General features: G+C 35.1%; 1 protein-coding gene across 2 annotated transcripts in view; it reads right to left on the minus strand.

Annotated features, from left to right (window-relative positions):
- Positions 1-456: 456 nt before the first annotated feature.
- The window catches only part of LOC148839345 (leucine-rich repeat transmembrane neuronal protein 4-like), a 38,914-nt gene continuing 16,621 nt past the window's right edge, over positions 457-22,749 (minus strand). For both annotated transcript variants that reach the window (XR_016086031.1, XM_088904730.1), the window contains 2 exons: positions 3,782-3,964; positions 457-3,474 (listed from right to left, as the gene is read on the minus strand). Coding sequence is in view for 1 of the 2 variants with exons in the window: in XM_088904730.1 (XP_088760856.1) it covers positions 3,899-3,964 (66 nt within the window). In the remaining variant the exon portion in view is untranslated. The remainder of the gene's footprint in view (positions 3,475-3,781; positions 3,965-22,749) is intronic.

Consider the following 22,749-nt stretch of genomic DNA (forward strand, 5'->3'; position numbering starts at 1 on the left):
AATTGAGTTTGGTATGTTTGGTTTACATTGCTACTCTGCAGAAAACAGTCTCACCACTTGGATGGAAATCTGCAAGATACGAAGAAATGGGTTGCAAACAAAATGTTCATCTTCCAACAGAGAGGAATGAGAAGAAATCACTACATGAGCTAACAATACATTTAAAATGAAGTCGAGTTTAATATTCCCATTCCATCAATTCCATGAATTAAATAATTCCATGATTCCATGAATTGGACAATCCGCATGATGCATAATCTAACACTTGAGATCAGGACTATAACATCTTGATGGTTTCAGTCTTACTGGTACCACAATGATTCTAGTGTTTTGCAGTGTAATCCTTTAGATAGCATCCTTGACATGTTAAATTATCTGCCACCATTTTGAAATTTAGTCAGTGTTATTCATATAATTCTGTAATGAAACATATACAGTATATGAACTGCAACGCAATTCAATAATTATCCATTTATTTGGCTGATATGTACCCAATGTGTTTTACATTTTGTACCCGTGTCTTACATTTTGTACCCATATATTTATAAACAGTTCTGTATTTTCATTAAGCAACATGAATAAATTACCATGCTATAGCACAGAACAGCAGTCCCACACCCAGAATTTGAATCCACAACCTTCCCGTTACAATGTCGCTGATCTAATCACTACTTCATATTCCAGACTAGCTTTCGTTGCATCCTCAGAAATATATATATATTCACAATTTGCACATCCCTAACCATTACTAGGATTAATATGTTTGCCAATGGAAATCAAAACCCAAGAGTTCACTCTTTGTACCTTACTATTGACATGTTTGGGGAGAACATAAACAAAGTCAGAAGTCTGCCAGCCCTTTGGTCAGCACAAATCAATTTCAGTCTCAGTCATATATTTCACAGAAGTTTCATGTTACCTGGCCTTTTCAAATCCTTCTCTGCTTGATATTTGCCAAACTACCAAAATACTTAGGAAAGCTCTGCATAGGTGACTGTTCTGGTGAACAACCAACATAGAACACTCTGTTGAGTGGGTATGTGGGCTCTGCTGTGGGAATTACCCACTATATTTGAATTATAGATCTTCCATCTTGCCTTTAAGCATGTTAAGCAAAAATATTTTAATATCACTTCCTTTTAAATAATGCATATGGAAAGAACAGACACATCACCATTTTCTGTAGAGGAATCTGAATCAAACAGGTGCATTATTAATTCAAATGATGCTTGTTCCACATGCCATCATTGCAAAAGGCTTTTACTCTGAATATAAATCATGTTCTATGGACTACAGATCACTAGTTGTAGCTGGGCTGTAACATTTGCTGACTGTGACTGGCATTCCGCAGGAGAACAAAATTAGTTGAGCTGAGACTGAAGCTGGCAAGGCTTTCCTTGTGACTGAAGGTTGACTGCAGTGTTAATAATAGAGAGCTTTGTCAGTGTTCCATCTGCTTGAGGTCATCAGTTGGTGCTATTGTTGCACATTGGAAGATGCATATAGGTTATCTATATTTCTTCTGGGGAGGCATGAGAGTTGTAACAATGGGCTATGTGTTAATACGCCATGAATTTAATTTGTTACAGAACTTACTGAACTAAAAAGGAGACATTTCTCTAGAACACAAAACCAACCATCAGGCGCAGGGTTTGTAATTTGTAATTAATAGATGGACTGTATGTGGCCTCCAGATAAAAAAATAATATTGTGTTAAATTACCTAAAAATATAAAAATGAAGGTCCTGGATTAATAGATGTTTATTGCTGTAATTTAATTATACAGTATGTACTGCATATAATATTATTTTAAATTCTGTATGTAGTACTCATTGATCTGTGAAGTGAGACAGCTCATGTTATGCATAATTTGGATGTATTCCTCATTGTTTCTGAAAAGAATGGTGGGAAAAAGTCAGAAAATGTAATCACATGCTTCAGAACGTTTTCATTCTGGAAGAATACCTTATTAAAAACAATAAATTATCAATTCATATTTTATATAATCATTTTGTATTTGCATCCATTGCTTTTTAGAATTTTTGTTCTACAAACACAACTGTTTTCATAACCATTGATACATTTTATTTAAAAATATCCACAACTTGATTAGGAGTATGAAAAACGGTCATTACCATTTAACGTTCTTAGTCTTGAAAGCAATATTTATGAGCAGGCTTGTAGCTCACAATACGTTTATGAAATGATGTAAGTGAGAATACCACCCCAGGCTGAGGCACTTTCTGACTTCACTTACAGAAAAATGGAAGGATAGTAAAACAGATTGCTTCTTTTAAATGTAGAGCTTTCCAGGGCTTGAGATCCATTAAAAATCATTCGCAGAGAAGATCAAGAGGTGAGTGTGGTCTTCCATCTTATAATAAACCCAACATTACAGTTTGACGTTAGTGCACAACACAAAACAACACCACACACCTTGGTGCATGTGAATATTGTACAAGCTCAACAAAAAGCTGGGTAAGGTGCCAAATATAATCTCTTTTGCACATGGTCTCTTCACGCACTTAAGCCCCTCTGACTCAACCACATTTTCATAAATTCTGAGAACCTTATAAAAATATAAAATCTCTGATGAAAGTAGCCTGTTCCCTGGCTAGTTAATGTTTCTGCATGGCTATTAAACTGATAATTACATTAAAGCAGCAGTAACCTTCCCCAATTTGCATCTTATCTTATCTAAGCCTAAAATATAAAATATGATTAAGTATAACCAAATACTCGTCTGATATTGACATTTTTTTATCCATATGTGAAATCTTTAATGCCAGTTGCAAAATGCTTTATTGGATACAGAAAAAAACAGTTCTGATGTTCTGCTCCTCTGGTGCCATTGTTCTGTCATCCTAATCACGGCAGTAGGAATCCATAGAGATCTGCAGAACAAATTCTAATATGTGAATGCAAAAATAAGCATAAGGAAGGCGGTTGGCATTTGGCGATGAGACAAAACCACAGCCATCAGTTCCTTAGTGGGTTGTCACTTTTTGGAGTCACTGTGATGGTTCCTTGCATCGTGGTGATCTATCTTGCTAATGAATCATCTAGAGGTGAAATTAAATAATCTTCGTCTTCCCTGTCTTCTGCTGCATCCACAAGTTGGAATCTCTCAGTGAAGGATGTCTACACGTCCAAAGCCTTTCAGCAAATCACTGTAGGTTCAGCATACAACATGATGTACTTGGAACTTCCTCCTGGACTTGTGGGAAATATTTAATGCACTTAAACCAGATGATGAACTACATCTAGGTGATTCATCCTGTATCTTGTATAATTAATTAAATTGAGATCCACTGCAAGCTTTGCATTTCTTGTGACAGCTGGTGCAAAATCTCAACATCCTATCACCTCCTGTGTTGGGATTCCTGTGACCAGTGCTCATGGTTCATTTAGTAAGCACCAGGTGAAAGAGGACTTGGAATTTTCATGGCTTTCCTGAGTCCTTAGGCGTGACACCTGGAACGCAAGGAAAAAATAGGTAGTTCACACCAACTTGAGCTAAAACCAAGGATTTATTGTACTTCAGCAGTCATGGGAAACCAGAGAACATGCGTCTGCATGAATGGAGGATACTAGAATTGATATTAAACTTTTTGAGCTGCCATTGTGTAAATAGTCTTTTGTTCTTTAATGAGTGGTTATCCTCAAACACGTGCACGGAAAATCAACATGACAACCTTTTGCCAATCAAGCAGGTAGACCAGAGCCTCAAATAAATGGTCCATGTTTGAATCTCTAGTCTTGAGTCTGTTGGCTTCCATACCTTCACCACAAAGAGCTCAGAGATCGGTGAGTGCCAGCACAGAAGGTAATGGGATACTGGAGGTGTATGTGTGAATCTTGGATTGCTGTCAACCTTGCTGGTAAACTGTCATCCCTCTCAATGTAATGTGGGTATGTCTCCAAACCAAGCTCCTGGTAGCGGCCTGGGATAAGAATATTCATTCTGAAGGAGGAAGAAAAAAAAGAAAAAATCATGGTGAGAATAACATTTATTTTGTTTAAGTTGATGGTCTGACAGTTATACCAACAATCATATATTGTTAACTGAGTTAATTGCAGCTACCTAACATTTGGCATTACTGCTATGTGTCTTGAAAACAAAGAAAACACTATGCATAAATATAAATATTACCTTGTGTGAACTTATATGCAGTTCACTGCAGTCTTATTTCACTGTAATTATCGTTAGATACAATTTATTAAGTACAATTGTCCTGAATGCACATTTTAGTCAAGATGTAAGGCAAAGGTTCTCCCATTAAAGTTAGAGGAGGCTGAATAAAAGGAAACAGAATAAGGACACTGTGATGTTTCAATGTGCATTTAGTTCATTTGTATGTTAATTAAATTTGGGCAGATGCAATTTCAAAAAAATGTTTCATTCTGTTAAAACCACCTTGGTCAGACAGTCACTTTGAAAAAAAAAACACAATTTTGCCATACAGGCTGTTTGTTGTTGTTCGACTCAAGCTCATTAGTACTCATAACTGTTTTTGTTCTTTTATCAATGTGTATTATCTTATCATCAGGGCAATTGGTCTTCAGCTCAGTCAGAAAGTAAATATAAGCCATGTAACGTCATACATCCCAAATATCATAAGTGATAGTCAGACTACCGAGTATATTCATGACCCTATAATGGATAAAATGGTTAGAAAATGGATGGGTGCATGGTATTTGAATGTTTTAAACACTGAAAATTGATAAAATGAGGTGAAGATGGTGAGTTCAACTCCACATACCATAACACGCAAAGGGTTAAAAGGATTACCTTGCTTACTGTGTACACTATGTTTCAAAACTTTGATTGTTTAAGATGTGTGCTCTTTCCATATAACCAAATACATGTAGATCTCTTAAGTTTAATAGTTCATATTTTGTATTTCCTTTACTGCATGGTTATAATGTATTTAGTGCATTAGAGTTCCAGTACCCACAGCAGGTCCAAACCTCAATTATGACAAGTTTAATCTGTTTGCCAGGATGTGAATGTTAAGTGCAATGGGAAATTTTTCAGTGTTTCCCACACATATTGTAGCCTAATATATAAATATCCATAAGACTCATCTGGAGTTCTTACTACAACATCAGCTTGCATTGTGTTTTGCCTTTTATAGAAAGCAAAAATGGATGGACTCCAAGTTTACATGTCTGTTTGGCTCCCTTTTAGATTATCTGCAGCTGGGAAGTAAAGTGCTCTGGAAAGACATGAATTTACTTTTTGCATACTGGACTCTTCCTGCACCAAAATGACAATGAAGTGAAAGCAGACTCAGGACATACCCTAGGAGACACTACTTAACAAAAATATATACAGTACATGGATAGAACAACCTAAAAAGTGGCCATTATACTTCTGTACATGTAACCTTCAAAAGAACAAAACAGCATAAATAGGTTCTGGTATCTATGATGCTATGGCATCCTCATGATCAAGATGGGCTCAATAATCTCCTCTTTGCTGTATGCATTTTTTGATGTTTAAAACAATTCAGAGGACTAGTCCCTTGATTCCTGAATTAAGAATTTAAAATCCTAAAAGGTGCGAACAAAGCCAACCTTGTGCACTTCTTCCGAATCAACAGTTAAATATGAACCAGAGGACACATGTGGGAACTACGACAAAGTCCATTTAACACTGAGCACAGAGTGCACTTTTTTACACAAGGGGTTGTGGGAGGGTGGGAGGAGCTATCCAGTGTTATGTTATCTAAGCTAATACCCTGACTTTTTTCAAGAAACATGTGGCTGACATTCTATGTTAGCTACTAATTATCAAATGGCCTAGAAGAACAAAATGGGTGTCGATGGTAAATTTTAGGTTTTAATGATGCAGGTTCACACGTCACTTTCACAGGAATTTAACATAAAGGTAAAAGTGAATGTCTAAGGGTTAATACATTTTATTAAATATATAAATACTGTATCTCATTGAAATGCTCAGCAACTAAATAGAGATTTGTGAGAAATTAAGAGTGTGCCAATTACTGTTAATTGTAATACATGCAAGATGTATGAAGATACTGTTTTCTTTTTTTCTGTTAGTTCTTCAGATTCCAATTAGTACCTCTGATATCTGTAAGATGCATACTTGTCTTCTCAGCTGTGGGTATTTTAAGCTCCTTAAATTAAACCCCTTACTGAGAGTGCTTTTGTTTTATTTCTTGCAGAAAGGTACTGGGATCTGTGTCTAAACTATAATTATTTCCAGCACTGCTGTCTGATTTGTATTTTTTAATGAAATATCTATAAGCTAGGGATCTATTTTACTAGAGGGTACAGTCACTGCTGGTGTGAGTTTCTGAATGGATGCACACTGAACAGAAGAGCTGACCTAGAAGGAAAAGGAAAGTTTTTTTACAGCAAACTCAATTTACTCTCCATTTCAGCTTCATTTTATTCATTTTTCTTTTTTCTTATTTTACAACTACAGAGGGCAGTGACATTTAAGCTCCATGATTCTTCAATATGGTGGAAAACTTAGAGCACCTGTCTCATATAAAACCTACTGCGCTGTGGTGATGTTTCCTAATCCGTTTCCTATAGTCCATTTGAATGACTGAAATCATAGGACTATTGTTGGATTTTTAATCGCATTAAAACAAGTCGCACATTAACCTTCACTGATTAAATTTCCATTTAAATTTCATTTATCATTTCAGAGTGCTTTTCTTGATTAATCCTAAAGTTTTTTCTTTCATTTACTTCATACAAATTTCAATGCGTTTCAAAAACTATATCACAAGCATTCAGTGTGTCCAGAGGTTCAGAAGCAAACATTGTGGTATTAATAATTGTACTGTCACAGGCTTACATTGATGAGCATTGGATAACTGCTAGCATGAACTGCAATATCACTCATCAGGTTTTTGTATAAAAAATATAAATACAATTAAATTTATTTTCTCCTAAACACATTGTACAGAATGTACATTAAAGTGTAGCGGTCACAGATTTTTGGTGGGTGAAGAATGAAAACAAAAATAGAATAACACATCATAATACTAATACAACCAAATAGTATATCAGATATATTTCAAATAAACACAGAAAATATATTATCTTGTGTGAGTAAATGGTGTTTTAATATTAAAAGGCCTTTTATAGTAGTCGAGATAAACACTACTCTAGGTAAGACTGGATGAGAGAGTTTATTTTAGGGCTAGCAATTTGTTGTGATTCCTAAAGGAATTTCTGCAGTACTTTAAAGCTCTCACTGTGATATTAGTACAAACCCCTTTTTAAAATAAATTCCCCCCTGGCAGCATTTTTTAATGACTTATTGAAATGGTCATTGCTAGAGTAGATTCAATTTCAGATAAATGTAGTGATTTTTTTCTTTTATTAGGAAAATAATCCGTTTGTGCATTGGCAACTGATTAAGTCAAGATGTAGATGAAGAACACTTTTTGGAAATGAATTTCAGGACTTCAAAACAAGCTTATACAGTATGTACAGTAAATGCTTTGTTATGTTATATTGTATAATTCAATGTTAATATTTATTATAAAGGTACAAAGTACTTACACTAAATGCCCTTCTTAATTTGTACACTTATGTTCTTATGTCTCAGTATGACAGGTTTTCAGGGCTCCTGGACTGACTTGCCCCCAATTCCGCATATAATGCATTCCTTTAAGAATTGTTGACCTGGCAATGTTGTATTTAAGCACAAGGCTCTCTCTCATATTGCCATGGGAGCTAGTTTCAGTACATTAAACACTAATTCTACTTTTGTGGAACCTGGTAATTTTATTCTCTCTGCTAAATCTGGCATGTTGCCTATAAGTACATGCAATGCACACTCTTTCAACTTCTGTATTACAGTATGCAGTATCATTTCCCCAAGACTAAAGAGCAAAACATTCTGCTTTGACAAAGAAAGACACTACTATGACATACTATACCAGGAGGACTCATCCATATGCCACTGCACCATGGATAAACAGTAATATCTTGCCTGTGGGCAAAAAATCTGAATGTACTGTATTTGTCTATATGACATTGTTTGTTCAGACAGTACTAGAATATACTGCGCCAATTCTGATATCTGTTGAATCATTCATTGTGAATATACATTAAAAAATAAAGGGTAACAGACAAGAGTTGAACTAATTTCCAAATTTTAAAACTCCTACTTTTACTATTGTACTTTTAGTGCTAAGATAGGTCCTAAACTACTGTTAATATGACTGTGGACACTACAGATGCTAATGAAAATGAGAAATTACCATTATTACATGTACTGTAGCTACCACAGGCACCTTCCTTCCATTTATCCTTCAGCATGAAAGAGGAGACTGGAAGTGTTTTCACATGAGAATTCACAGTATTTATTTACAATGATAGTTTGTTTACCTAAACAAGCCTGAAAAGTAATAAAATAAAAGTAACATAAGCACCCAACTCCCACTGGAGTTCCTAACATGCTCAACAAGTCCTACCTAACCAACCAGCATGCTTCCCATGCAGTTCATGGCAATGTTTTACTTTAACAGAGGGTTTGTTCCCTTTAGAATACAAACCTCACCTTCACAATTCACATTCCCACAGTACCAGTTCACTTCACCAACAAAAGACCTAGAGTGGCAGGTTCTGTAACCTTTTATACACAGGCCCACAGATGTAATGGAAATCAGCTGCATTCAATCAATCCTGTAAACTTATCAATTGGCCCTCAATAGCCCTATAGTGTCATGATCGTAAGTCCCTCCTCTTAAGGGCGCTCCGGCTCTTTCTTGTTTCTTTTTCATTCTTTGCACCTGCCTCCTGTTCCAGCCCCTTCCTATAAAAACCAGACACTCCTACCAATCTGGGCTCAGCTTTGGCCTGATGGGATAGGCGTCGCAACGGTGTCCTGACCATCTGGGTCCATGGCTTGGAGTGCCTGGCCCCATTACCCCTTTTTATTTCCCCGATCCTTCACCGGATCCCACTCCGGCTCTTAACTTTTGTCGTTTTTGTCATGGATGGATCACCCGGCTCTGGACTTTCGCCCACTCTGGATTTCCCTTCGGACTCCCTTTGGACTTGTTTGCCTTGGCCACGCCCCCCTGAGCACCAGTGCACCATGTACATGCCCCCCTGTTCGTCTACCCTTCCAGATTCTATCGTCTGCATAGGGTCCCGAAAAATGCTTTGTGACACATAGCTTCCTAGTACTTTAATTTTCAGCCAGGAAGCAACAGCCTGTTTACAAAGGGTATAACTTTTCTATACCCTCAGTCCACAGTATACGTCTGTTACCTTGAACCTCACATAATATAATAATAAGCAATACAAAATAAACCATATTCAAAACTTATCTGAATCTGTACAATAAAGACATTTTAAATTACTCATTCAGAGCATGTACTCTCTCATGTTAATAGAGATACTGTATTAAGGGGCTTGTGTGCTTCTTTCATATTTTACCTTTCAGCAGTTGAAGCTGCCATACATTACCATAACTATAAGAATGAAAACCTGGACATATGAAGGCAAATTTCAGCATACCTACTGAAGAAGTTTTTAAAAAGATTTGAAAATGTTCAGGTATACTGTATATTTTTAGCTTTTTGTTCAGTCCTTCCCTAATGAGTTTCTCTTGCCTTGAGACCAGATTCTGAGTCATTTTCAGACTTATTAGTAACACCATGCACAGTTCTGTTTAACATGAAGAAAGGCATGCAAATCCTATTTTATATTTTTATATGCTCAGCACACTTGGTTTTATAAGGAATAGTAAAAAAAATGAAATCTTCAGCTCAAACGAGGAACAGTCTAATGAAGACAAGCCACTTTTAATGGATATTTACAGTAGGTATTAAGTTGAAAGGATACTTAAGCTGTATAGATTTAGCAAGATATTTTATTGTTATATTCTAATTTTGAAAAAACTTTAATTTAGTCTTCTGGGATACACATAGTCACTCATGATTCAGACACCAGGAGTGAAGAAGCTTAAAGTGATGTAGAGCAATAAAACATCTGGGCACAGGGACAATATGAAGAAGATATTGTCTATGTAATTTATAATATTTGATCAAAAGTTATTATTAAATATGCAGTGCTTTTGAAACATATGGATGAAACAGAGATGATTACAGTAATTCCATTCAAGACACACACAATGGCTCACTGTGCCATTGCTTATCCCACATGACTCCCCCCGTCAAAGAGATAGTGGTTCATCATGAGGTTTAATCTGCTGGTTCCAACTTGCAGTATAGAGCTGGGTGAACTAGATTGGTATTAAGTACCTCACTCAAGGTACAACAACAGTGACAGCAGTGGGGACTCGACCCCCCAGCCCATGAGTTACAAATCTAAAGACTTACCCACCATGCTCTGCTAGCCCTTTATGCATGTTTTAAATAGCGATACTGTATTGCTGAACATAGACTCTAGAAATCTTTTTTTGTGGGGTATATTTTACTTTGTATGCAATATAAAGTCAGAGAGGGCATTTTATTGTGGTTTTCAGCACTTTAAGGGACACGGATTAGGTTTACTCTATGGTTCATTTCAAGTTAAGTTCACTGAATGTGAAGGCATAGCTGGAAATCTGTTAAATGTAATCAATGTAATGGAATAGATCAAAGAGCCACATTGTGGAGGTGATAATTGTACCTCTCTAAAAGAATCTCTTAATACTCATGAAAATGAAGAACTATGGTGAGTTAAAAGTCTAAGTTTTGTTGTTTTCTTATTTTTTTAACATATTTAATAACATGTGCCTCACATTATCAGTTTTAAAATAATTTCCCCATCATTTCCACTCTTTTGCTTTAGATTGTATTTACTGTTAAGCCAAATTCACTGGCTTGTTTTAGTCAGCATGATGGTGCGATAGCATTGCAGCCTCACAGCACTGGGGCTCTGGGTTCAATTCCTATCTCTGAAAATTTTGTTTGTTCTCCCCGTATTTACATAGGTTTCGTCCCATAGTACAAAGTCATACAGTACAGTACTGAGGCTAACTGGTTTCTGGGAACATTAGCCATGCTATTGTGTGTGTTTTCTGTCTGTATGTGCCCTGTGATAGACCAGTGTCCCTTCTACTCCTTTAACTACTGTATATACAGCAACATTTTGTTTACGTTTTGTGTCGATTTCCCACACTGTCCAGAGACTATCTTCTATCTTCTTTATACTTAGTGTTTCCTATTTCACTTACTGTATATCTCTGCTATTCATACATAAGAATGTGCACTTGTGTACAATATGTTATTTGTCAGGTGTCTTCATACTGTAGTTATGAATATTGTCTATACTGTAAGGCAATATAGAAAACACTGTAAGTTTTGTAGTAATAATTGAACCGTTGCCTGTTTTTTTACCTTCAGTAAAATTTATGATGACAACAGTGAGAAAGGTAAGGACTAAGACATATGACTTACGATCATTTAGATCACAGATTCATTTTTTAATTCTTGATGGCAGTTTTTGGAAAACAAGTATGCAAATGCTAAACATGCCTCCCAGGTGACGAAATAAATATGGGTCTCTTCAATTGTTTCCACATCTCACAGTTGTTACGACCCCAAGTGTCTAGGGGTAAAGGGGTGTAACATTTAGGATAATTCTTTTGGAAGCAGGTGGGTTTTGGTGAGGGACTAGGAAGCTTGATAACAAGGGTAAGGAACTAGAGTGGTGCCAAAGGAAAGAAAATAACAAACAAAACGGAGCTGGCTAGGACAGTGAGGGAAAGCTAATCTGACTACAAAAGAAAACCCAAAACACACGGTCTTCGGCGTCTTCAACACCCTAGCTAACCTGCACTGACTACCCAAAACCATACAAGACAAATGGCACTCACCCGTACTAAACTAGTGTTACTAATACAAAGTCAACTAAGTGTGTAAAGTGTACCCAACAACGTAAACTAACCTTATATACAAAAGTTCACACAAAAACACAAGTGAACCAGGAATACAAATAAGGGAGAACAAGAGTAATCAACAGGAACAGGGTACAAAAGAACACAAAAGTTGAACATAACACGTTATGGCAAGGTAATGACAAAACAAGGATAAACACACAAACAAACGAAAGTACAAAGAAACTAACAGAAAACCAACAAAACAACAAAGCCAAAGCAATAACCAGAAGCGACACGAAGCGAAGCAATAACCAAAACCAAACAGGACCGAAGTCAAATGAAAAGCCTCTCCCTTCCAAAAACCTCCATGTTATATCCTGAATAAGATGTGTTCTGATTGGCTGATAGCTAATTGATGATGACATCATACTGAAACAGTGGTGTGATGGTGGGCCAATGGGGGAGGGAGAACAATCAAGGGTCAGCAGTGTGGAACATTAAAAAAAACACACACAGACCACACACTGGGACGTAACAACAGTAAATAGACTTTAATTATTAAAACATTTGCTTGTAATGCGTTGTTAGTTGAGAGAAAAGAATGACTATAAATCCAACTTCAATACTAAGATAAATTATAAGCATTGAAATAATTGCAGAAAAATAGATTTATCTAAGTAATCTACTGACAATTGGAGGTTGGGAAACAATTGGCTAAATACATTTTAGAGATCTCTATCATCTTTGAACTGCCATGTACTAACCTATTAAATCTTATCAGTCTTTTCTACTTGTAATCTTCAGAATCAGTTTACATGTCTGGGATACTGGAGATTCCTGTTTTAAGTAAGAACTAGTGTTTTCCATCTTGTTTAATAGCCTAATGTAATGATGAATATTAAAATACTACAATTAACATGTTCTCCTTCCCAGTGCAGTGCAGTCACTAAAAGAAGCTACCATAAAAATACATAGAAAGGGGTTTGTTTGTCATTTTTCTCTCCACACCTTGTTTCTGAAAAAAATAACATGTCCCAAATTTAAATTCACAAATAAAAGTACCTGAGCGGTTAAAACCTGACAGAGAAGAAAGGTGTTTTGTAGGTTAAATTAAGGTGAATTTAAATTTAAAGTATTTAATATTTTGCAGTGAGCCAGTGTTTGTTGGATTCTTCTTTCACATTTTGCAGAAATCTTGCTTTCACCTAATTACAATACCATCTCTTATCCCATGTTTGGTCATTTAAGCCAATTCAGTGCTTTCTGGTACTGAACGATGAGTCATTCTGCTGTTTGATGGATTCTATCACTTTGTTCTGTCACATCAGTGGCACTTTGAGATTCCTTCTGTGCACTTTATAGTTAACAGTTTTCACTTTGCTTTTGATTTACACATTTGCAATTTATTCTTCATGACTTGATGAATAAATATTTTTTCTCCAATTAAAGTCAAATAATAGTTTTGAGGCATTATGATTGATCACAAATCAGTAATGAATGGGTTTCAACCAAAATACTGGTATTTTGATTGCCCCAAATATTTTTCATATTTTTTTTACATTATTTTTGTTTCATGTACAGTGCCCTTAAGACTTTTTCATACCCCATTAAGGTAGGATCAGAAAACATCATGTAACAGAAAGATTTACAAATTGGACAGTGTTTCTTGCTTGAAGAATTCCTAAAAAATCATACTGTGAAATAATTGAGATGAATGAGTATGAATACATCTAGGGAGCACTGTATTTTACCATTTGTTTTTTTATTATATAATGAAATATCTGTTTTATTTTTTATCTTTCAATAGAAAAAAACAAAATTAGAGACATCACTTTCCTTGTGTTTATTCTTTTAGTTTCTTTTAACTAACCAAATGCTTTACAATGTGACAGTTATCTCACTGGCTTTGCAAATTTGATTTTGGTATTTTGTTCAAAACATTTCACTTAATCAGATACACAGGGATCCAATATTTCCTACCCCTGGAGTAAAAAGTCCTCCACTGAGACTATCCCCTAAGGTATTCTAATCATGTTTCCCAGAGCACATTATCTCTTACTGGCACCTCTATTAAGTCCATTGGTTTTTAAACATTTTATATATACTTCATCTGATTATTATTGTGCATATGTATGTGAGATTATCATCAGTAAATTCTTTTTAATACTCTGCAATAATGGGCTGCTGTTGTAAGCTAATAATAGAATTGAGCTCTAGGCAAACAAGGGTCACTTTTGTTGATTGCAAATCAAATCAGATATATAACTCTGAGTTGCTTTGTGGGTTTAATTAAAGCAAAGGATTGTTTCCTCTTCTGCAAGGGTCATTCTTCATTTGTACCTTACTCTGATGAAATTGCACTTTACAGACAGCTTCATTTAATGTCTTATCTCTTCAGCCAAACGAGGTTTAACAGGATTTATCATTTCACTGCAAGCTTTGCATAACTTGATACCGAATGCATTAAAACAATATTGCTCGTTTTGAGGTTCATGTACTTAATTACTATTTTATTCCAGCTGTTTTGTAATTGTTTCACATTACTATTATTTTCTAAACCTTTCAAGTAGTAATAGTTGAAATAACTGTCTTAGTTAGCCACATTGATAAACAATTTGCAATTTTATGCAAAAGGAAATAAGTTAATATTATAATATCTATATTTGTCTCATTTTTAAAAAGACGTGAATTGGAATGGTGTCTTTGTGAGGCTTTCTATTTGGAATTTTAATAATTCCTGATGTGCACTTCAGTGCACTTTAATATCCTGTCTCCTCTCTCACTCTGCTTCAATCTCTAGAGCAAGAGAGAGGGGGGGAAAGGGAAGTGGGAACTGGCAGTGTGAGTTTTTCCAATAAAAGCAGTGGCCTGAGCTACTGAAGCCCCTGCCTGTGTGCAGCTGCTATTAACGGTATTTCAAGCCATAATACTGATTCCCTTATCTTCCTGTTCTGGAAAGCAAGCCCTGTCACCTAGATTGAGACAAACCAGCACAGTGAGGGGGATAACTATTATCTTCAGAGGCAGTGAAAATTGCTTAGCAGTGCAATGAGAGAAAACAAGAGGGAAGATTAAAGAATTTAATAAAGAAACAGCAGGGGAACAACAAGTGCAAGCTGCCATATAATCCTTGTAGCCCCTTCTGCCTCCTACCCGCCCCATCCCATCCTACACGGTGTCAGGTCACCAAATTTTTAGACCAAATAATTTTTCATGGATGAGCTCCTACAGTATTCTTAATCCACCACCTCAGAAATTGAGACTGCATTTTGTTTGCTTAGCTGTAGGCAAAACCCACACAACCTGTGCTATTAATAGGCTTTTCTATTTTCAGTTCCATATGCATTCGATTGGAGAAGTAATGAAGCCTTAACTAATTCCCACCACAAATTTCTCAAATACTGCAACAAATAGTGAATTGGTGTGATTCCTGGCGGGCTGTTTTTTTTCCAGAAACCAGAGGGAATTTAGGGTTCTAAAATGGTCACATTGCAAGATTAAGGCCTAAGGATAGTGAGAGATGTTGGTTGTAATGACTTATGGAGTGCAAAATCATCCCAGGACAAGATTGGAAATCTTTTATGGATTAACATAACCTTCAATGTACTTTCAAGATCATAGTTTTTGATGTTTAGAAAGCATGTATAGTCATAATGCACATGTATCTCCAAAAGAGATATCAGCATCATATTGGTTAAGGGATAAATAAATGAGTGTGGAAGTAACCCTATATTTAACCATTAGGATGTCATATTCTCTCCTTATATTATTCTCTTCATACAGTATATAGATATTCTCTCTGCTTGGATCCGATCTTTTCTCAATTTCCTAGAGTGAAGACATTTATCTCCTTTAAACTGTCCATACTGTATATGAAAAATCCCAGTATGTACCTTTTGTTCTTTAAAAATGTTCTAAGGCTAAAATATCCTTTTGTGGCATGGTGATCAAAACTAAAAATAATATTCTAAGTGTGGTCATACTAGAGTAGAGATGTAAAATGTCACAGTGCAGTTCAGGGCAGTTTTGAAATGCATTTATTATGGAGACTCCCTGAGACCTCAGCAGAGAGAAACCAATGTGTTTGTTCACTTAACTCTGAAGCACAGGTATTTCTGAGTGTCTTTTATAAATTATATGTAGCCATGAACATTTTGTAAAATATGAAAAAGAAAAAATAATTCAGAATGGATATCTTTGGACATTGCAAACCTCACAAATGTCCAGATGTCACACATACCTTAATGGTCTCAGTACGCTAAATAAAAATGTATATAGTCCGCCTTTAAAAATGATGGAATTAAGTCAAAAGTTAATACTACACTAGTACATTGTAAAGCCTAAGCATGATCCCTGGATTTAAATTCTTCACTTTTTGCTGTATGCTTAAATGTTCTATGTGCTTTTTATTATTTTCCCATATTTTCTTAATGAAGACATTGACGATTAACACCCCGATCTCTTTCATGTGTAGTTTCCCACAGCTCTGAATTACCCATGCTACTCATATAATGTATGTTTCTACTAAAAAGTATGTGGATCACTTTGCACTTATTGATGCCAACTTTATTCTGCCAGGCATCTCCATAATTTTCAAGTCTAGTTATTACCACACTGCTATTTCAATATAACCATTTCCTTGTAAACTATTTTGCAGTGAAAGTTGAATTAATTTTATTAATCTTGATGACGAAGAGTAATGGACCTAAAATGGATCCCTGTGGGACACCATATCTTACAACTAAGAAAGATATAACAGATGGTTATAGCCCAAAACCTACAACAGATATTGACTCACTCAATAAAAACATGTCTCCGTTTCTCTCCCTTAGAAATATGGTCAAAATATATTTCTTTCAATGTTGGATATTAATAAATTAATGCATGGCTTCATCCCATCAAAGATACATTTTTTAATTGTGTTTTAGTAATAGTCAATCCTAATTGTATTCTGTATAGACTTCAACTACTTCAGAAAGCAGCTGGAAGGTTCTTAACCAAAACTCAAAAACATGACCACGTCACTCCTATTCTAGTGTCTCTGTACTGTGTCACTGTAATATAAAGTATATGGACAATTTCAAAGTTGGTCGTGCTAATGTAGGAAGTATTAAAGGGGCTAGCTCCCTCCTATTTAAGCAAAGTTTTAACAATATAGTCCAGGTGTTTTTAACAACCTGGTTAAGTGCAGCAGTGGAGGACATTAGTAGGTTACAAGACTTTCCAAATTACCTGTAGGTGGTAGAGAGTTTAATTATGGGGCTCCTAACCTGTGGAATGAAATATTCACTTTTTGTACAATTATATTAGAGATGTTCTTATTATCTGAACCTTGAAATCAAAGCCTGAGACTATTTTTTTAGTCCATTTTAGTCTTTGTTACTCAAAGTAACTATAATCTGTTAAGGCTCCCAATGAGCAAAACATACCCTGTGACATTTTTTTCAAACCTGTTTCTTTTTTTAAATCTGGGAACTCTAACATTTAGTCTCATTCCTATTCTTCTCTTGCTTGGATTCCAGCCTTGTGGCTTACAAATAGCAATAAAAAATTTGTGTCTGGATGACTTGTGAGAATAGAACCAGGATGACAAACCCTTGATGACATTCTCAGTATTAAACAAGATGAATTATTATTTGATCCGTGGCACCCTCAATTAAATACTGAAAGACTAACTAAAATCAAGAACTTGCCTTTTATAAAACACAAGACTCATTGCCTGGGTGAATGACAACAATTAGTCTTTGCAATCCAGGAAATGTATTTTCTCTCTTACAAAGTTTTTGGTTTTCTCACTTTTGTGCTGAATGGTCTGTATATGCATATGTACTGTATATGCATATTTTAATCAGTAAAACTGATAAGACATTACTCAATTGATTTTAATTATTTATTTACCTTGAAGGGAATTAAACCCTTTACTATTTAAATATTAATATTAAATGCATTTAATACTGTGATGCAATATCTACATACAGATTTATCAATATTTGATTTAATTAATTTATGAAAACAATAAACAAACGGTACAAAACACTTCCTCAATGCTTATGAATCTGATTTTATGAGAAATATACAGTATTGCTTTGAAATAAGCAATTATTGTATGTTTTGGATTTTTTTAGTAATTAAAAAGACTATCATGTTGATTATAGGCTTATATTCATCTTACATATTTCACTGTATTTATTTAATTGTCTATAAAGAACCTTTTGCTTGCAAGTGGCTTATTTGTCTTCTTTACGAAAAGTCACACACAACATAAATGTTTTGGTTATGAAAAACTGGCTATAGAACAGCTACTGCAACAAGCAAATGGAAAAGGTTTCTCTGCCTGCCATTCTAAAGGCCGGCAGAAGTGAGCTCAAACATTATATCTCACTGAATCAAATATTCATTAAAAGGTCTCTGCAGTTAAACCCTTAATGTCTCATAAAATGGAAGAGAAGCTTAGGGAAAGGACAGCTATATTGTCAGGAAAATTGGATGGAATTTCACATTGCCTGAAGACAAACTTATGCCAGTCTGACTCTTAAGATCACGAAAGACTCTCAGTAAGTCCAGCCTCTAAAAAGACACTAAGAGACCCTATACTGCTGAAGTAATTTACATTACACAAGGAAACCAACAGCAGCTTTTTAAAATCGGTTGTGTTCAGATTGCTGAAACCAAAACATTAATGCCATCACTTTTGTTATGGGGCTCTGGAATCCCCAATGCTCCTTTGAAAATGGAACAGAGAGATTGGATGGAAGAGGGATGATGTGATTGCTGTCTTGAAGGGCTATGAAATATGTCCCAGCTGTTGTTGATCATTTTCAAGTTCTGTCTAGACTTTTTACTCATTGCTCTGTAAATTTTATTAAAATCATTTACTGTATATTTTACATGGTGACATTTGAAGTGCCAAAGACACCTACTGTATGGCTGAAAATAAGTTTATGAAAAAGTGGTGTCATAGACCCAGCAAAAATGTAAGTGAGGGTGTCTAGTCATATTAGAGTTTGACATAAAAAGGTGTAAGAATAACATCTTTTGCTTTACCAGAGTAGAGGCAGCCCCACATGCTGCCTTTCTTTTGGTGATGCTTGTAGAATTATACACTAAACAGGTGGCATCCAAGATGATAAGCATTGTTAAACCTTACATACAGTATAGACATTGCAATAGTTGTAGCCTGATAATTTATTTTGAATTTTTTTCTATTAATAGGAAGAAACAATGTCAAAATATAATGTCTGACCTACAAAAAATGAATATGTGATTAAAGTATGAGCCTGTCTTCCTATCTAACAACCAGCATCTACCACCATCTGGAAAATGTACAGTACTGTATGTCTTTAATCAAACCTGACCCATCTGTCAATCATAAATTATAAGCCCAATATTTAAAGTTGTATTTGTATGGCCAAACAAAAAAAGCTATCACCAATACTGAATTTGATTTTTTATGCTTGACAGAGATCAATCTTCTGATTTAATACAAGTCTTAGCATGTGTATATGAAATGCTATTGCCAAAGAATCAGCTATTGAATAGTGCTTGATTACCACTTATCTATATTTATACTGTATATTGGAAAAGCAATCTTACTTGCCCAAAACAGTTTGAAATCATTTATTTAATTCTACTTTGGGGGTTGATTCTATGCATTCCAAACAACTGATGACTCACAATTCCTTCCCAAAGAAACCTCAGCCTGTCATTTCAATTAATTGACACACAATATACCACTTTGACCTGAACTTTAACAGCCATTACTTATTTTATTAAGCCATCTGGAACTGTAACACTTGTTAACACTGAGCAAGGAGAATGGCTTTTCTGGTCTGAACTGTCGCTGTGGGCACCAAATCTGCTTTTAATAAAATTAACTACTCATCTAATTTAAAGAGTTTCCATAGCATTTACAACAATTTTTTAATGCTGAAAATTGAAGCTCAGTCTCTGCAGAGGTAAAATGGTGAGTCAAGGGAATGTTTTTAATGGTTGCAAACAAATCCACTGTTGTGAAAGAGGGAATGCATGCTGGAGGCACAGATTTATACAGAATTTCTTCTTTTCAGAAAAAACATTCATTAATTATTTAATGGTTTCATTATTTCCTTAAGACTCTTCACAAAATTCCAAGTATGCCGTCCACATAAACAAATCAGCAACATTCCTAGGAATATGGATTAGGAAAATTACAATTAGGAAAATACAGGACCTACAGTACATTATAGGATACTTGTAGAATCCAGAAGAATTCTGAACATTTTTGCTAATTGTGCACTGGATACTTATAATTATAACTCCAGTTTTCAATTGTGTGTTTGTATAGAACGTACTGTATGTGCAAATTCTAATGTTTGTCAAGTGAAACAGAAAAACCACAACAGGAAATCAGCAAAGATCGATCTAGAATTGTTGGACACTAGCAAATTATTTTAGGTGTTCTAAAGCTGAAAGAGAAATTATCTATGAGATCTACTTAGATGAAGAGCACAAAACAGATACGGCAGTGTTGTAGTGCATTAAATTATTCATACAGAAAATATTATAATTAAGAAAACAAAGAATGCCCCCAAGTGTTGGAATGACATGGTCAGTAAAAGCAAAAAAAAAAATTAAAAGCCAGGAGGGCAATAAGCTGCTATAACTCAGTTCAAAGACAGCTTATAAACACTGTATGTCACTTGGCCTTTCATCACCATTATGATTAAAAAAATCAACAAAAAAATGGACTTAAGTGCCTTACAAAAATATTTTCCATAACTTCCAATGATGCCCTATTTTTCTTAATTAAAAATTATGTAACACCTTTTTAAATTGAAAGTTCTTAGCAAAAATCTGAATGATCAAGTTTAACAGTTTTATAAGAGAAAGAAGTGAAATATCAGCAAAAACTGCAAGAAGAATACAAATCTGAATTGTACGAAGCCCGGGAGGGGCCATCAGTAGGAAAAAAAAATGTTATATCGAGGGAATGCTTTACAAGTCATGCCCACGAGATAACGAATTCGTTCCTATGATTTACAGTTCGTGAACATGAAATAACTAGATCGTTCCCTCGTTTTCTTTAATTTGTGCACACAAAATAACTCAATCGTTTCCCTGTTTTCTTTAATTCGTGCGCATTAAATTATTTTTCCTTAATTTTCTTTGTGTCACGGTAGTCGCATGCACATAGAAAGTTTCTAAAACACCAGTATTATCCCCGGCTCCGAGCAAACGCTATCAAACGCTAGTTTACACGTTATCGCGTCTTGATATACCTATAATAGCCTATAAAGACTCGACAACGTGTTAATTAGCGTTTGATAAAATTAAGATAATTTCAGGACAGTAATGTCTAGGTCTCAGAGCCGAAGATAACGCTGACGTTTTATGTGCATGCGACTACCGCGATACAAAGAAAACGAAGGAAAGAATTAGAAAACGTTATTTTGTGCGCACAAATGAAAAAAAAAACGAGGGAACGATTTAGTTATTTTATGCGCACGAACTGTAGATCATCGGATCGAATTAATTATCTGATGGGCATGAATTGTAAATCTTTCCTTAAATATAACTTTTTTTTCCTACTGATGGTCCCTCCTGGGCCAATAGAATTATGTTAATTGCACACAGTAAGTAGTTCACCCCCCAGAACTAATAATTGATGAGAATCACCTTTTTATGCAATTATAGCTGCACGTCTTATTTGCTAACTGTCCACACTGGGATGGTGAAGTTTTCACCCAAGTTTCTTTGACAGCTGTGTCACTTTGGTTAGAGATCATTGATGGACAACAGTTTTCAAGTTTTGTCAGTTTTCCTATCCCATTCAGGTCTGGATTTTGACTGAGCCAATGTACAGTATAAGACGTATATGATGCTGTGATAAGTGTAATAAGCCACTGTATAACAATTTTAGGTGTTAAGCAGGTGAATAAAAAACAAGCAAAAAAGTAACTAAAGAAGAGATATTGTACAATTGAGTGTGATGTGACTGAAACACAGAAAAACAATATTTTCATTGGCAAAACAAACATTTGAAGAAGGCATTGTTTGGCTAAGAGTTTTTAATCCTATTAACAAAATAAAGTTCTGCTCAAAATTGAACATATTGAACAGTCATATGAAGTGAATCCCACAGCTGACACCAGCTGTGAAAGGTGCTTCAGATTGCAGTTTGTAGGTTATCATTGCTAGAATTAATTTTATTACACCATAAGGTTTTGGGGTTATAAGGTCATTGCTTATAGTAGTTATATAAATCTTTTGGGATTTTTGTGCCTTTTTGCAAACCACAAGCTGCATCATCCAAACAGGCACCATGTGTTGTTATTATAAATACCATCAAGGCTAATTCTCTTTGATATTTTGCTAATTCATTATTCTACAACCAAACAGAATACCAATAACAGGGTAATTAAAAACTGTTAATATAAAGGTTTACCTTAAAGTTGCCTATGCACTATTATTATGAAAATAAATCATGACATATTGCTATCAATACCTTTTGAATTTGTCATTTGCATTTGTACAAGTATAGAAGGCACAGCCCAGCTAGTGGTGTTACTGTTGTAAATATGTTTGTTTCCTTTATATTACCATGAAACTAACAGAACAGAATAGCTATGACTGACAGATTGACAGCACCGGGACTGCTATTTCAAGTGACTTCCAATAGACCTTAGTTGCTGGGGAATTGTGTTAGCCCACAAAGTGCAATCATTTTCCACTATGCTCCATCGAAGTTCATTTGAATATACCCATTATTCGCTCTGCCTCCAAACTAGATATGACAGCTCAAATTTGGTAAATTTCTTTATGCATAGCAGAATGCATTTAAAAATAGAAATCACTGAAATTGTGCCTCTCATACATATATATAAATAAATGCCAAGGACCAGATTTCATTTTTCATCTAAATTAGTTTTCCCTCAAAAAAGGATGTT

This window comes from Atractosteus spatula, chromosome 2, assembly GCF_055471065.1.
Source record: "Atractosteus spatula isolate fAtrSpa1 chromosome 2, fAtrSpa1.hap1, whole genome shotgun sequence".
Lineage (NCBI taxonomy): Eukaryota > Metazoa > Chordata > Actinopteri > Semionotiformes > Lepisosteidae > Atractosteus > Atractosteus spatula.